This window comes from Nycticebus coucang, chromosome 17, assembly GCF_027406575.1.
Source record: "Nycticebus coucang isolate mNycCou1 chromosome 17, mNycCou1.pri, whole genome shotgun sequence".
Taxonomy (NCBI): Eukaryota; Metazoa; Chordata; class Mammalia; order Primates; family Lorisidae; genus Nycticebus; species Nycticebus coucang.
In genome coordinates, this window is record NC_069796.1 from 86,247,126 (window position 1) to 86,264,419 (window position 17,294).

The 17,294-nt window shown below is 44.1% G+C and overlaps 1 protein-coding gene across 2 annotated transcripts in view; it reads left to right on the forward strand.

Moving 5' to 3' along the window:
* Positions 1-17,294, forward strand: part of AFAP1 (actin filament associated protein 1) — a 205,069-nt gene that overhangs the window by 163,616 nt on the left and 24,159 nt on the right. The window contains exons 13-16 of one of the 2 annotated variants that reach the window (XM_053566739.1): positions 67-212; positions 7,225-7,342; positions 11,156-11,407; positions 14,207-14,321. In XM_053566739.1, coding sequence (XP_053422714.1) covers positions 67-212; positions 7,225-7,342; positions 11,156-11,407; positions 14,207-14,321 — 631 coding nt within the window. The remainder of the gene's footprint in view (positions 1-66; positions 213-7,224; positions 7,343-11,155; positions 11,408-14,206; positions 14,322-17,294) is intronic. The other variant, XM_053566740.1, reaches the window with a different exon arrangement.

The following is a 17,294-nucleotide window of genomic DNA, read 5'->3' on the forward strand; positions in this document are numbered from 1 at the left end:
TGAAAATGTTAAAACTTTTTGTCTTTAGTTAAATAACTTTTTGTCTTTTCCTCCCCACTTCAACAGGCATCTTCTTCTGAAGACATGGGCAGGTGGATTGGAATCTTACTAGCTGAGACGGGGTCGTCCACAGACCCGGGCGCTCTGCACTACGACTACATAGACGTGGAGATGTCTGCAAGTGTCATCCAGACAGCTAAACAGACTTTTTGGTAAGGCCCAGGGCCCTGTGAATGGCACCAAAGTTAAATAACTTTATCTTTTCTTTAATTTTTTAGCTCAGTTTTTCTGTGAGTATATAGTCTCAAAAAAAAAAAAAATAGTAACAACTCTCTCTTTTGTATTATGTTAGTCTAAATTTTGCTGAAATATTTTTGTCATGTCAGCTTTCTGGGTTTTCTGTTAGAACAGGGATGGCAAACTTGTTGGACCAGGACCAAGCGTTCCCTATTTATAACCACTCTGCTCTGCTATTGCAGCCAGAGACAGCACGTAAACTGGTGGGCATGGCTGTGTTCCAATAAAACTTTATTTATTTTTATTTATTTTTTGAGACAGGGTCTCACTTTGTTGCCCTGGGTAGAGTGCTGTGGTGTCATAGCTCACAGCACCTCAGTCTCTTGGGCTCAAGTGATCTTCTTGCCTCAGCCTCTGTAGTAGCTGGGACCATAGGTGCCCACCACATTGCCTGGCTAGGTTTAGAGACAGGGTCTCACTCTTGCTCAGGCTGGTCTTAAACTCCTAAGCTCAGGCATACACCCCACCGTGGCCTGCCATGCCTGTATCCTGTGCTAGGATTACAGGCATGAGCCACCGCACCTGACCTTCCAATAAAACTTTGTATGCAAATAGGCCCGATTTGGCCTGTATCTTGCCTACCCTGTATCAGAGGAACAGGTCTGTGAAGCAAAAGTGATTCTACATGTTGCTATAATGAGTACTGAGTTTCCAAAGTCATCAGTTAAATGCTTTGTAAAGTGAAATTGTCATAAAAAAAAAATGCTTTTGTGTATAAAAATGCCCCTTTGACCTGTGAATACTTCTTTAAAATAAGGATGGCCAAGATATTTACAGCTAGTTCTCAGTGTGGCCCATAGACCCCTGGAGGTATTCAGGACTCTTCCAGGTAGCCTACAAGCTCAAAACTATTTTCGTAATAATATTAAAGCATGTTTTTTTTTGCTGTTTTGACATGTGTGTTGGGGATAATCAGCTGAGACCTTCACACAAATGGCAGTGCCACCCCACTGCGTTAGCAATTGTGTTTATCACGGCTGTGCGTTCGCAACATTAAAAGAAAAGGCTGGGTTCTCCTAAGATGTCCTTGCTGAACCAGTAAAGATTATTACTTTTCTTTAAAAGGCCAAATAGTAAATACTTTTATTAAATCTTTTAAGTCCATGTCTTTTTACATTCTGTGTGATGTCCTAGGTGGCTGTAAAAACCCACCTGTATGTGAGATGCTGGCAGTGTCCTGAGTTGCTAACAGAACTAGCTGCCTTTAAAAAAAATTATTTTTTAATTTTTACTTGAAAAAACAACCGATAGGCAAACTATGGTTATTCGCACTTACATATTTGTAGACGTTTTCTTGAAAATTAGCTACCATAGGCATCATCTCTAGGCAGATAATTGGCAATATTTGTTGCCTTTGATGTATTTGAGTTTTCACTTGGAAATTAGAATTTTGGAAAATTCATGCCCACCACCATGAGCTTGCCAGCTTCCCAACACCCACAAGTCTTCTGCTGAGATCTGTAGTATTATCAGTGAGTGGTTTTTGTTTTTTTTTTTAATGTTGTGTAATGAAATGTGTCAACACTTAAAAAATTGACAGAAGGGTAGGTCTGAGTGAAAGAGCCATTCCAAAGGCAAGATAAACTAAGGGGTTTTAATGTAAGTTCACTGATGTGATTTCACATTCTATATTATAGCTAAGAAACTACTGTTTGCTGAGTTTCGGTATAGTATCAAAGAAGAATGTCTACAACTATCTGAAAAAGCTATTAAAATATGCCTGAGTTTTCCAGCTGCTTACCTGTCTTTACATCCACAGTCAGAAGAACGTGTGTTACAGACTGACCGCAGGGTGAGGGTCCAGCGAGCTCTGCTCAGCCAGAGAATAATTAGGTTTACAAACATGTAAAGCAATGCCACTTGTCTCACTAATAGTTTTTTGTTTTAGAAAACGATTTTCATAAAAATATTTATGTTGAAATATTATGGATTTATTATTAAGTAAACAAAAATGAACAAATGTCTCAGGTTTCATTTCGAATACGGAAGATCTTGGAACACTTCTCTTAGTTTGGGTCTTGCTGTGGTTGGCATTTGCTAATTGGAAACGTTGACACAAGTCATTCGTAACCTGTTGGTGCCTTTGCTGCTTCACGTAGAAAGTGTGTTAGGAGAGGTGGTGTCTGAAACTTCTTCCGTCTCTGATATCTTTGATCCCTTGAGTCCTGCTCATATTCATATCATCCTTGGAAACTCTGGATTTGGGGCCGAGGGAGGGTATTGAGACAAAACATACACCAGAAATTGTTGGTTTGTTTATCCAAAGCAACAGACCCTCCCCCCCCCCAGTGCTGGCTCAGACCACAGAGCCTTTCAAGTACGAGGAAAATAGATTCAAATGGGGTACATGTGAAATTTACTAAGTGTAGAATATAAATGTCTTAACAATAACTAAGAAAATACCGTGAAGGCTATGTTAACCAGTTAGATGAAAAGTATTTCAAATTGTATATAAAACCAGCACATTGTACCCTACGATTGCATTAATGTACACAGCTATGATTTAATAATAATAATAATAAAAAAGAAATAAACTTGTTAGGGCTGCAAAAAAAAAAAAATAGATTCAAATGTTGGCACCGTTACTTGGCTGACTGATGTGACCATCACCGTCTCGGTTTTCCACACAAATGTGTCGATGTGGCATCAGAGCGGTCTTGGTTTGTGTCTTGAATGGGGAATGAACATTTATTTAATGCTTGTCTGTGACATTCTGGCACTAAGAAATCGGTTTTCTCAAAATAAAGATAACTTTGGCCCAGGCTAGGAATCAAGCCATCATGAAGGTCCCAACTAAGGTCAGTAGCCTTGACAAAATGCATTAGTCTTATATACTTCTTTTCTAGAGGTTTTCTGAGGTTTGAGCAAACTTTTCATACCACTAGTATTTTTATACCAGTGTTGCTAAGTACTGACTGTTCTGTTGATGCCCATAGTTGTTTAATTGCATTCTTTCTAATCAGCAAAATGTAGGTAAATTACAATAATTCTTCTGTTTATTAAGTCTTATGCAATAAATAAAGCACATTTACATTTTTTTTTTTTTTTGACACCGAGTCTCCCTCAGTCGCCCTGGGTAGAGTGCCGTGGCGTCATAACTCACAGCAACCTCAAACTCTTGGGCTCAAGGGATCCTCTTGCTTCAGCCTCCCGAGTAGCTACAGGTGCCACTACAATGCCTGTCTAGTTTTTTATTTTTAATAGAGATAGGTCTCACTCTTGCTCAGGCTGGTCCGGAACTCCTGAATTCAGGCGATCCATCTGCCTCTGCCTCCACTTCCCACAGTGCGAGGCCCACGCCTGGCCTACCGTAACTTTTTTAAGAACTATAATATCTGTTAATCTAATTTTGCAAAATCTGTACAACTAGATTGACCTAAAAGTGTTCATGGATATTTACTGTACTTGTTTAGAATTTATTAAATTTCCAAAAAAGCCTATCCTAAGTACACATGTAATTTCAATTGTAATTGGCAAACTTACACCCATGTGAAGGTCCTACATTAGTTTCATAATAAGGGTGAGTACATTGGGTACTTTTTCTTCCATTCTTGAGACACTTTACTAAGAAGAATATGTTCCAGCTCCATCCATGTAAACATGAAAGAGGTAAAGTCTCCATCTTTCTTTAAGGCTGCATAGGGAGAAGGGGGAAAGGGAGGGGAGGGAGGGGGGAGGTAGGCGGAGGGAGGGGGATTAATGGGATTACACCTGCAGTGCATCTTACAAGGGTATATGTGAATCTTAGTAAATGTGGAATATAAAGGTCTTAGCAAAATAACTAAGAAAATGCCAGGAAAACTATGTTAACTAGTGTGATGAAAATGTGTCAAACAGTCTATGAACCAAGTGTATGGTGCCCCATGATCATACTAATGTACACAGCTATGATTTAATAAAAAAAATAATAAAAAAAACTTACACCCACATTTAAGAGAAATGCTGAATTAAAGTATTTCCCCTAGAACATAGTTTCACTTTTACTTTATAAATATAGAGTGGAATGTTAATCTAAACCAAATGCAGGAAGGTCACATTTTGAGAAAGGAATATAAATTTTGGTTTTGAAAAATTATTCACTAAAAATGTGCACATGCTGAATTTATGACTGCAAGAATCTTTTCTGCTTCATTAAAGTAAGTATAAGCAGTGTCAGTAGGCAAGAAACCTTATTTTCGTTCTTAAGTGTTCTAGCCAAACATTCCTGTAAAACTTGAGAGATGAGATTTAACAAATAAACAATGTTCAGAATACGGCAGCTTGCCAGTGTGATAAATATTCTAAGATTAAACTAAGTATTTTTGCTTTTATATAAATTGGCAGCCAGTGAATCTTCTCAAGGTTTTTGGGAGAATTATCTGTGCATGGAATATGTCTTGGTTAGAAAACATGTTTTGGAAAGAGGAAAGGAAAAGGAAAAATAAGTGATGTAAACTCTCCCAGGTAAGGTGATTTATATAGAAACTTTAATAACAAACTATTGAAACGTATTCTCCTGAGAGCATATTTTTGAATGAGTTATATAATCCTAGCACTCTGGGAGGTTGAGACAGGAGGATCACTTGAGCTCCAGGAGCTCTAGATAAGCCTGAGCAAGAGTGAGACCCCCCCCCATCTCAAAATATATACATCCCAAAAATATAGCTGGGCGTTGTGGCAGGTGTCTGTAGTCCCAGCTACTTGGGAGGCTGAGACAAGAGGATCAGTTGAGCCCAAAAGCTTGAGGCTGTTGTGAGCTATGATGCCAGGATGACAGAGTGAGAATCTATCTCAAAAAAATAAAAAATAAATGAAATATGTAGATTATAGAATATAAGAAAATATTGCAGTTTTCTCCTGAGATGCCTCCCGAGTCATGCTTAGTTCGTGACCCATCAGAACTAAGGGAGGATGGTGATGGTAATGACCATGGCTCGTGTGGCCGAGGGCAGGGAACACCTGGCAGGAAGTGCTCCTCCTCGTCATCCTCTCATCCAGGTGCCTAGGAGAGTATTTTAAAATATATTTCCTATGATTTTCTAATGCTTCTGGTTTAACAAGTGGCACATCGCCTCTTACCGCATTTCCACTTGTAGGTTTGGCTAAAAGTCAGAAGGAGCACCGAGCCAGAGCCCTAACTTTTAGTCTTAGCCTCACCCCGTCTCTGGGCCTAGAAGAATTGTTTTGCTCACCGGCCGCAGGTCCTTCTGTATGAGGGGAGGGCTGACCAGTGGCTGGCTCCTCCCCTCTACCTAGGACCTTCTGTGCATCTGGGGCCTCTAAATCTTAGGCTCCCTGAGTCTCCTCCCTGTGAGGAAGCAGGTGCGCACCTTTCCAGGCACCCTGTCCCAACGTCGTCTGTTCTGGGGCATCCCAGAATCTGTGCATCCGAGCGTGTGCCAGGTGCAGGGGAGGGAGTGGTCCACGTGGTTGGGCTTGGTTGGTTCATCGCTTTACGGCCTCTCACAGACAGCAACTCTACATGATTACCCCATGCCTCCAAAATATTTCAGTTAGAAAACCTTAAATATATATATATTTTTTTAAAATCAGAATCTGTTATTGGAGAACTCAGTTTTTAAGTTTTGCTGTGCTTTTTTTTTGTTGTTTTTAAGACAGAATCTCACACTGTTGCCCAGGTTAGAGGGCCATGGCATCATAGCTCACAACCATCCCAAACTCTTAGGCTGAAGCGATCCTCCTGCCTCAGCCTCCTGAGTAGCTGGGGACTACAGGCACCTGCCACTACACCTGGTTATTTTCTATGTTTAGTGGAGACACGGTCTCACTCTCGCTCAGGCTGATCTTGAACTCCTGAGTTCAAGCAATCCGCCTGCCTCAGCCTCCCAGAATGCAAGGATTATAGGTCTCAGCCACCACACCCAGTTCTAAATGATTTCTTTTCTTACTTATACTTTTATGTATCATAAGTACAGAATAATTCCATGAATTTTTCTTAAGCAAAGGAAGAATTCCTATATCAATTAAAAAGAGTCAATGTGTTTAAGGGAGGGTTTTTATGGAACTGAAAGTTCCAACCCTGTCATCACATGGCTGGTTTCTTTGGCAGGTCACCTCATTGATATGACCTTTAATGTGGTTGAAAGGGGCTTGTTATAAATTAATAAAAGGTGATCTTTAATGTGTAAGGCCTTATCATTTAGGAGATCCCAAGGTGTTAGGAGCACTGGCCAGGAATTTGGGACAAAGACCAAAGCATACATTTGTTATTGTATCATAATATCACACATTCTGAAGGGTTTCTGCAGCCACTGTCAGCAGCTGTCTCCAAAACTGAGGGAAGTGGAGGGAAGAGGTGAAGGTGAGTTGTACTCATGTGGCTGTGATGCTGAATGAACCTAAGAACTCTATAAATACTTGTCGTGCAAATGTTCTAAAGAGCTTCTAGGGCAGGGGTCCAGGAGGTTTTTCAACAAAAAGCCAAATGGGTGGGGGAGGGGGGTGCCTGTGGCTGAAGGAGTAGGGTAGTGGGTTCAAGCCCGGCCCCAGCCAAAACTGCAAAAAAAAAAAAGCCAAACAGTAAATATTTCAGCCTTGCTAGCCATACAGTCCCCTTTAGAGTTAACAAACTCATAAAAGAAACATGTTCCAATAAAACTTTATTACAAAATCAGGCTGTGAGAGGAGCTGGCCACTGTTAAGAACTGATGATAATCCAAATCGTTGGTTTCTATTGAAAGCTCGCTGTTTGCAGGCCTTGCCTTACGTAGCTGTCAAACGCGTCCCCAGGCCTTGCTGCCACTCTGCAGGGGGTAGGGTGTCCTTGTCTGATGGGCAAGGGGTGTGTCCAGTCTCTGCAGCCTAACATCCCATTTCTGCCCCCATGGCCTCTGACACAGCCTTGGACTTAAAGTCAGAGCTGAAGACTTGTTGATTGGAGGAAAAAACAGTCAGGTTTTGGATTTTAACTTACGTCCTTTCTTTCAGCTTCATGAACAGGCGTGTCGTATCTACCAACCCATATCTAGGGGGGACCTCCAATGGCTACGCACACCCCAGCGGGACAGCGCTGCATTACGACGATGTCCCCTGCATCAATGGCTCGGTGAGTGTGCCGCTTTTCTAGGGCAAAGCAGTTGGTTTTGTTTGAAGGCAAGACTATCTGGAAAATTCTGTAATTTAGTGCCCTGGCTTCAGTCTAAATGACATAAGACTTCTGAAAAAGTGCTTTGAAGCAAGAGGAAAACTCCATCTCTCCTCTCTCATCTTCTGTTTCTGACTTTTTCATACCATTGCTGGCTTGAAGATACGGCTCATCTTAACATTTGAACACATGGGTGATTTGACCCTAGTAGATGGTTTGTCGTTTAATGTCAATGCCATTAATTAAACATCAGTATATGTTAAAATATTGACCAAAGAATGGCATAGTAGAGTAACTAATAACTCAGATAATTGGATAAGTCAAAATGTAACACAGTGTAAGATGTTGATGAACAGTTAATTTCTAGATATGATAAACATGCTGAAAAATCACCATCGGGAAGGAACAGTGAGTAATGACTGTATTTCAAACTCAAAGTAGCTTCCCTCATTGCTTTGGAGTAACTGGGGCCCCTGACGGCCAGCTCGGCATATTTTATATGTGTACGTAAACTGTACGTACGTTTAGTACAGATGAATCTGTACGTTTAGTTGCAGCTCTTTGTATCAAGCTAGTCTCCACGTTTGGCCTTAGGAGTTTTAAATGTGCTCCCAGCATTTTGTGTCTCATGTATGATTAGCAGACCTTGTCGATAAGTGTGTATTCTGCCATGTCCCCCACTGTTCATCCAACTGTGCTTACTGAGCGGCTGCTCTCACCCAGCACTGCGGAGATGGGGCCTGAACGGACAAGCAGCCCGATGAGAGAGGCCTGCTCTTGTCTCCCAGTATCGGGTGGGTGTAAAATTGGTGCCTATGTTTTACGAAGGTGGGCACAGAGTGTGTTTATTATTATTTTTTTCAGCCATTGAAGACATTTTAGACTATTTCCTTACAGATTCACTTTTCTCCCCTATTTTAATGGATGCTATCAAAATTAGCTGTTTGTTACTCAGCATCACAAAACCACACCTGCCCATGGCAGCAACAGGTTAAAGACTCCTGGAGTGTGATTATAAACAGACTGGAAAGGAGGTCATTGTGCTGCCTCAGAGGTGATGAGTGTGTCCAGAGCGAGGAGTGATATGGTGCGTCTGGGAACTGGGGATCCATCTGTGGACCTTCTGCTCGTATGTGCTCCCTCCTGCCCCTCGGGGCCCTCCCTGGATTCCTGCCAGGGGCCCCCGCTTGGTTCTAAAGGGACCTCCCCTTCCCCGCCTTCTCCACTCTTTGCCAGTCTCTTCCTTGCCTTATTTGCTGGTGACTCCTAGTGGCCAGGCTCTGTGCTAGGGATTAAAAATTACAGGGATGAGATATTATTTGTCCCCCCCAGTCTAGTAGGAGTGAGGCAATGAGGGGAGAGCTGCCTCGGGTTTGGGCAGGGTAATGGCGGCTCGTGGATGCCTCATTGGGACAGGCGTCAGGGAGCAGCCACAGCCGCCTTTATACCCCATCCTAGATCCGTCCAGTCACATCCCCCATTAAGGGTTTTGGGTCCAGTCAGTCTCTTCCTTGTCCCCTCTCCGGGTCCCTCGCATTTGAGGAACTGCTGTGCTCACCATGGCCACAGCCCTCAGTCCCTGCAGGAGGCTCGGGCAGGTTCTGCCCACCTAGGGACAGCAGTGTGGCGGCCAGTGCAGAGCAGGTCTTTCCACATAGTCACTGCCCAGGATTCTGGCCAATGCCACTGTCCAGGTGGGACCCAGCTCTTCTGGCCTCTGTGTACTCTGTGTCTTGACTGTCATCTCTCTACGGACTGGTCTTGTCTGTGGTTTTAGTCTCAAGTTACCAAACTCATCTTGGAAATGATCTGAGCCTTTGATCTTAGCCTTCAATTATTTTGGAAAGATGGCACATAATCCTTTCCCTGGCCCTCCCCGCCAGCATCCTTGCTCCTCCATGGTGTTTCTCCGAGCACATCCCTAACCCTGGACACGTGGTGTGAGCTGCATGGCCTGGGGAGCCCAGGGACTGCACACAACCTCCCCCCCCAACACACACACACACCCGGCTCACACAGTTCAGGCTTTGATCACCCTGGTCCGGCTACCCCAGGAATGAGTTTGCTTTAGGAGTTTTAGAAATAAACCTGCTGTCCTCAGAGGGCTTTGTGTTTGGGAATTGTCTCTGAGTGTGGCTGGGCTGGCAGGGGAGGCTTTTAGGACATAATGTCCATGTGCATATTCATGCTGTTTTGCTTGTTAAGGGCTTTCTCTGTGCAGACCCTTCCTTAAACTGCTTTTCTAGATGCCGGACCTGTTACCAGGTAATGTGTCTTTTTGGAGAGACTCAAGGTTTTATAAAGTTTGTACTTTATGACCGACATCTGTCATTTTAGCAGTTTGTACCCGTTCATTGTTTCCCTGATGGTTAATCCAGGATGAAAGTGGCCTACCACACTTTTTAATCTAGAAACTTCTGTGAGGTCCCTTGTGTTTTCTAAGTCTTCCATGTGACTCAGTCCTGGGTATTTTAGGAAAATGATAGTCTAGTCTAGACCATTTTAATCACTTGGGATGAATACATGCTAGGTTGTCATTACGGAACTCGCACATCCAAGCGTATCTGCGGGTACCGTTATTTTTAGATGGTAGATCAGTCCCCAGCAGCACAAAATAGGCATAGTGAAGCGATTGCAAGGAATAAAAACACTCCTACTGTGGAATTAAAAATGTTTTCTATTTTTAAAACAAAAGGCTATAATTATAGTCTGGCTGAAAGGACCTCTGCCAGAAGACTATAAAAACAGGGTAAAATGAGTGTAAGAACTCCTGTCGCCTTTGTTGTGATGCAAGGCACCTTATAAAGACCTTTAAACCTTGACGGGTTCTGGCTGTGGTTATCAGTTTGGGTTTGAATTTATACTTTAATGTTCATGTTTTCAAATTCCTCTGTCACATGAAATGGCATGTAGCTATTTTAGTTTTTCATTACAGGTTTTCCACTAAAATAATGCCACGGTGTCAATTAGATTTGGAAGCATCCTGTTTTCTGTAATGATTCCATGTCTTCCTTTACGGACTGTGTTTTGGTCGTGGCATTTTCTTCCTTGGCATGGAAAGTGTGGCACAGAGGGATGCATGCGGACAGTCGCCCTGGGACTTAGATCATTAGCTTGTGTGCAGTGGAGGGGTGAAGGGGAGACAATATGGAGGGGTCATTGTCCCCAGGAAAGCCTGAGACTCAGGGGCAGCATCATGTGTGGGAATGAGCACAGCCCTGAAGTCCAGCTCTGCCTCTTAGCAGCCGCTTGACCCATCTCTGCCTCCGTTCCCTCCTACCTCCTAAGATCACGAGAAGGTTAAAGAGCCCCTGTCGGCCAGAACACAGGAAGTGCCGCAAAGTGAAATTGCGTTGCCGAGACGTCCCGTGTCTCTTACAGAGCCAGTGTCCCTTCCTCACTTCACCTCCATGTCCTGGGTTGGGGAGCTTCCCAACTCTGCTTCTCCGGAGTAGGAAATGTCAAATCAGGGTTTGCTTTTGTTTTTTCTGCTTTATCAAACAGAACAAAACAAAAACTTCATAAGCCAACAGCCCTGGGAACAATTTAAGGGGAAAAAAGTAACTTTTCCTTAAGGCCTCCAAAGTGAGATCCTTTTGAGTCGGTCACTTGCCTGCGTGCCCATATGTGTGGTGTGGGTGTTTCATTGATAACAACTAGGGGTCTGGGGGTGCTGATGCTTCACTAAATGCTATGCTAACTGATATCTCTTTATGCTAAAATCTGCTGTTTTCTGTGTCCAAGTCACTAACGACAAAGCTGTGTGTGTTGCAGTGGGAACCGGAAGACGGCTTTCCTGCGTCCTGTAGCAGAGGCTTGGGAGAAGAGGTGCTCTATGATAACGCAGGCCTGTACGATAACTTGCCGTCTCCAAAAATCTTTGCCCGCTACTCTCCTGCTGACAGGAAGGCTTCTAGGCTGTCTGCTGACAAGCTGTCCTCTAACCATTACAAACACCCTGCCTCCGCTCCGTCTGTTACTAATACCTCTTCTGTGGGGAGGGCGTCTCTCGGGCCCGGCTCCCAGGTACAGCATCTCCTTCTATGGTATCCTAGAATCATCTTTCTAAGTCACACTTCTGTAACACATACTAAACAGGACTCAGCAAAAGCAAAGCGTAATTTTTCCCTCAAATAGAATATAATTGGCAATTTGGCCAGCAAGGAACTGACAAAATATTCCTAACTAGTTCATAGTTTGTCTAAGTATGGTGTTTCTTTGTCTGCATCTGGCTCTCTTTCTATCCTTGAAAAATTCCCCAGTAAATTTTGTGAATTATCTCAACTAAAGGCAAAGATTTTAAAAAGAACAAGGGCAATACTTCATGTAGGAATGCTAATATACAGCAAAAGGGTGTGTTTTAAGTTTTTTCTTTTTTTTCTCCATTCTTTGGGTAATCTTAATAAAATCATGAACCAGGTAAGATCCTAGAGTTCCAGGTAGTAGTGACTTAGAACAGCACCTCCCAAAAGACGAGCTTCATCAGAAATCAAATGTGAAGGTTTTTGTTTGTTTTGATTTTTAAACAACAGTCGCTCAGGTGGCATCCCTAGAGAGTCTGATGTCTTTTGGGGTGGGGGGGAGCGGGTCCCTGGCCTCTGGGGGTTTTAGGAGCGCCTGGTAGGGTGTGTGTTTCATTTACTAAGTGAGTGTGTATCCATGTAATCATCTGTCCCTTTATTGGAATAAGAGACCCCTTCGGTAAAAAGCATGCAGTTACATGTGCCATTTTTATACATTTGGGCTATCTCCAGATTAGCTGGGAATCATTTGATACAGAGATACGTTTGGGGGTTTTATTTTATTGCTGTTCCTCTTTGTTTTGCTTTTTGCTTTTGTTTGAATAGGGAACAATGTTGCATGTTCAGTTGCATATGACGGTTAGGTTTCCTGTCCTCATCTGGGCACTTCAGCGGGAAGCTAGTATTTAATGGAGAGAACTTAGACTCACTGAACACTCACAAGAGGCCGTGAGCTGTATGTGTGTGGGGGGTGTTCCGTGTGTCGTATGTGTGTGTGGTCTGTGCCGTGTGCTGTATGTGTGTGTGGGGTGTTCCATGTGTTGTATATGTGTGTGGTCTGTGCCGTGTGCTGTATGTGTGTGTGGGGTGTTCCGTGTGTCGTATGTGTGTGTGGTCTGTGCCGTGTGTTGTATATGTGTGTGGGGTGTTCCGTATGTCGTATATGTGTGTGGTCTGTGCCGTGTGCTGTATGTGTGTGTGGGGTGTTCCGTGTGTCGTATGTGTGTGTGGTCTGTGCCGTGTGCTGTATGTGTGTGTGGGGTGTTCAGTGTGTCGTATATGTGTGTGGTCTGTGCCGTGTGCTGTATGCGTGTGTGGGGTGTTCCGTGTGTCGTATGTGTGTGTGGTCTGTGCCGTGTGCTGTATGTGTGTGTGGGGTGTTCAGTGTGTTGTATATGTATATGTGGTCTGTGCCGTGTGCTGTATTGTGTATGGTAGGTCATTTAATCTTTTCAGGGACATTGTGAGGAGGTATCAGTATCTTTTCATTTTTAAATGAACACACGGAGGCTCAGAAAGCTTAATGACTTGCTTAGCATCTCTAAATAATGGAGCTGGAATTTGAAGCCAGATCCGTTTGCCTCCCCCAAACCGCAGCCCTCCATGAAAGGAAATATACTGTGCTGGGCTGGAGCTAACTTGGACTTGGAGAGCAAGAGTTAGCCTTTGCTATCAAGCTGAATTTATTACACATAATATAACAAAATACAGCATTTGTTGGCTTGCAGCAATCAAGGAAGTAGGGGTACTATTTAGTTTTTGTTAAACCTGTGGTTATTAGGATTTAGTTTCCAGATCATTCGCTCTTCTGTGTCCCCTCCCTGAGTCAGAGGCAGGTACTTTCCCTGCAGCGTGGCACTCAGTGTGAAAGCCTGGGGAGCAACAGGAAGCAGCTGCCTGTGCCAGTTCCGTGGTTAGCATTTGTGATCTCCCAGTAGAAACATGTGACTTCTGCAGCATTGAGGCCAAAGACATGCCAGAGAGCCTTATTTATTTTATTTTTTTTCTTTTTTTGAGACCAAGTGTCTCTTTGTCACTCAGGCTAGAGTGTCCTTTCATCAGCCTAGCTCACAGCAACCTCCAACTCCGGCGCTCAAGAGATCTCCTGCCTCAGCCTTCCAAGTAGTCCGACTAGAGGTGCCCACCACAATGCCTGGCTAGTTGGTTTTTTTGTTTTGTTTGTTTTGTTTTGTTTTGCTTTGTTTTGTTTTGTTTCCCCTAATATCTGTAGAGACAGGCTCTCACTCTTGCTCAGGCTAGGATTACAGGCGTGAGCCACGGTGCGTGGCCAGCCTCATTTAATTTTGATTCTTGATGCTCGATACTTCTTAGGCAAGCCAGGAAAGTCACAATAGTTCAAAGTTTGTAAACCACGTTGCTTTCTTTTACCTTCATATTTTTGTCATCTGTGCTAGGCTCTAGTTAAAAAGTCAGAGACTGGCTCGGCTCTTGTAGCTCAGCGGCCAACGTGCCAGCCACATACACCAGAGCTGGCAGGTTCAAACCCAGCCCAGGCCTGCCAAACAACAATGGCAACTACAGACAAAAATGGGCAGGTGTTGTGGCGGGCACCTGTGGTCCCAGCTGCTTGGGAGGCTGAGGCAGGAGAATCACTTAAGCCCAAGAGTTTGAGGTTGCTGTGAGCTGTGACGCCACAGGCCTCTACCGAGGGCGACATAGTGAGACTCTGTCTCAAAAACAAAACAAAACAAAAAAGACAGACTGAAAGAAATTACTACAAGAAAAAAAAAAAGACTTTTCCTTTTATTTTGATTTTAATTTTCTTATATGTTTATTTCAACAGTTGAAGAGCAAAAAGCCCCCAGTGGCATCAAACGGGGTCACAGGAAAAGGGAAGACTCTGAGCAGTCAGCCAAAAAAAGCAGATTCAGCGGCCGGTGTGAAACGGACAGCTTCCAGTGAGTTTATCCTTACATTTCGTGCTTTCTGGTTTTAAGTGCAGTTTGCAAAGCTGGGGCTTTCTGGGCCTGCTCACGAGGGAGTACCAATTTGGAGGACTGTTAGAGAGCTGGCAGCAGAGGCTCTGTCTGTCATTCTTCCTCTTCGGCGAGGTTGACGAAGGCGATGATTTTAAACCAACTTTATGATTGTTGCATTTGGAAGGAAGCCCGAGCTGGTTTGTTAGCTGTGGGACTGATTCGGGACGTGCAGCTCCAGGTGGCCCCGGGCTCTGTGTTGGGGCACTTTGGTTTGTGTCCCTCATCTGCTGTTGAAGTCGTGTAGACATTTTAAACTCAGCCTTTGTATCTGTTAGACATAGACAAGTGGCTTCTGCGGAAGCGGCGATCGAAATGGTTGAGGTGAGACATGTTCCTAAAAGCACTGGAGTAATGCAGGGTTTATAGGAATCATTAATCCTGCAGCAGGTACAATCTACAGCACGCCGCCATTGCTCCCTCCCCGTTTATTTCCCATGGCCGCTTCATAAGGGGAGACATCACCATCCGCCTCACTGTGCAAACGAGAAAAGAATTTCCAAGTGGTTAAGTGGCTCCCGTGTGGGCTCAGAGCTGGCAAATCTAGCTGGAAATAGATTGGCCAGAGAAGGGCAAGACAGGAGAGGCACAACTGCTGGACGCTGGGCCCCCTCGCTTAGCGCAGACAGGTACACCCAGGGAGAAACTGCTGTCTCTGTGTGTTTATATTTGCTTAGCAATCATCATGTCGGATGTCTGATCAGCCATCTAGCCAGGCAGCGGTCACTCTGTCAGGGCACTCTGCTTGTTTCCAGAGTGTAAGGGTAATCTAGAGAGCAGTGGCCAGCAAGTGGCTCTTGTCCAGCAGAGAGTCACACGTGCACATAAGCCAAGGTAAGGACTGCAGCGTGGGCATTACAAGGCTCAGGAACTCCAGGTTCCCTCAGGCTTGTCTGGAAAGGTTTCCCAGAGGAGGAAGATGGGATTTAGAAGCAAATACTGAGCTTCGTGTGGTTACATGCTGTCGTCACTTGGGATTTATCCTAGAACTGTTCAGATGTAGATTAATGCAACTGGTAGACCAGTCTGTGTGTTAGTGGAGATGGAGACGAGGCTGGCAGGCTCCCGCTGGTCACCTCTGCAGCAGGTGTGAAGGGGACAGAGGCTGACACCCGTCTGCCCTGTGGCTTACTGAGAAACAAAGCCTAGCTTTGTGGCCATTTACCTGGACAAGCCTCGGAACTGGTGAGCAGCCCTGTGCTGCTTCTGCCCCAGGGAAACTCGTGTGTTCTTTACTAATCTTACATCTCTGTTCTACCCAGATATATGATTCAAGTAGGTAGGTTGGCAGCCAGTCAGGCCAAATCCTCCTATCATTTATTTAAGTCGCTGACTTACTTTGTCTTATCTCGCTGATGTGTTTGGAGGTATTCATACTCACTTTTTAGTGAGGTTTGTCTGGGGACGGGAGAGTGGGGGGAAAGGAATGAGCGGTGCCCGGAAAGCTTTGTAAGGCAGGAGCTGAATCGCGTAAAGTGTCGGCTGCCACAGTATTTCCCTCTCCGTGCCTTGAGCTTGTTTTATTTCCTGGATGATTTATTCCTTAATTTTATGAGACCTTCTGTAGGGAATTTTTATTACCTTTGGTGACATCTCATGACAACGAAAGAGGTAAATAATTGCAGTCTGTGTTTTTCCTGAATCTAGCCCCTTGCCTTATAGATTGTACAGGATTTATTGCATGGGGACCAAAAGGTGTGGAAATTCCTAGGTTATTGCACATGCTTTTGTTCGGGAAACACCTTAGTTTAGAAACAAATGTGTAGATTTGTGAAGTTTGGACTTGGCCCAGTTTGCAGAGGACATCATTACCTGAGGCACGAGCACATTGTAATTGGTCGTCCTCAGTCTGCCAGTCCTTTTAGTAGCTTTTGGGGGTTTCTGTTTGGTGAGGGGAAAATTGATTGGAGGGTGATAGCTTTCTGCGTGCCTTCATAAGTGCAATGTTTTATTGAAATCATGATGGCGTACACTGCAAGAATTGGCAAATCCAGGTGCTGGAAATGGCTCCATCATGTCTCGCGTGGACAGGCTCTGGGGCGTCTGTCATCACTGATCGTGGAGACACCTGGTAGGGAGTGGCCGCTACAGGCATCAGATCATTTGGTTAGGTTTCTTTAAGGTGCATAGAACTAACTTTTTAAAAACCACAAGGTAGTCCTCCTTACTTCTGCTGTATGGAGGGTGAAGCTGAGGTTTTAGGGTGATTGATTGCTTTCCCAGAATCATTTAGCAAGGAAGGGGTGCTGCGTGGCTTACAGCCACTTTTCTGAGTCCAGTGTTTTTATTATCAGCCATTATGTTGCCCTCCATGACTGCTACCCCAAAGCAGTGTCTAGTCTAGTGAGGGAGTCAGACAGGCGAGATATGAAATAGTAAGGTGTGCGTGAAGCATAGAGGCTTTGAGTCAGGTGAGAGGGATTGTTACCAGCAGTTGGGAGACAGTTGAAGCTTCAAAATTGGTGATCCTTGATCAGAGATTTGTTAGAATCTTCATTTCTTTAATGTATTTTTCCAAAGTGTTCTTCCCTGACTTTCTATCACAGAGAAGCCAGCAAAGCAACAGGAGGAGAGCACAGGGTCAGGGTGCTAGGATGTTGCCCAAGTCTCTAAATTTTCTAAAACTAGTTTCCTTTTCATTCATTTGTTTATTCATTTTATTAAGCAAGCATTTGTATCGTGCTTATTTTTGTGTTTGTCCAAAGTGCTTTATAAATAATCAATTTACTCCTTGTAACAACCCCAGGAACTACCTGCTCTTATGTCCATTTCACAGATGAGGAAACTGAGGCACAAGGAAATTAAGGGCCTTGTTGAAGGCCGTGCAGCTACAAGTGGCAGGTGTCGTCCATAGACAGGCTCCAGATACTCTTCTGTCTCGCCTCTTTGTTTATT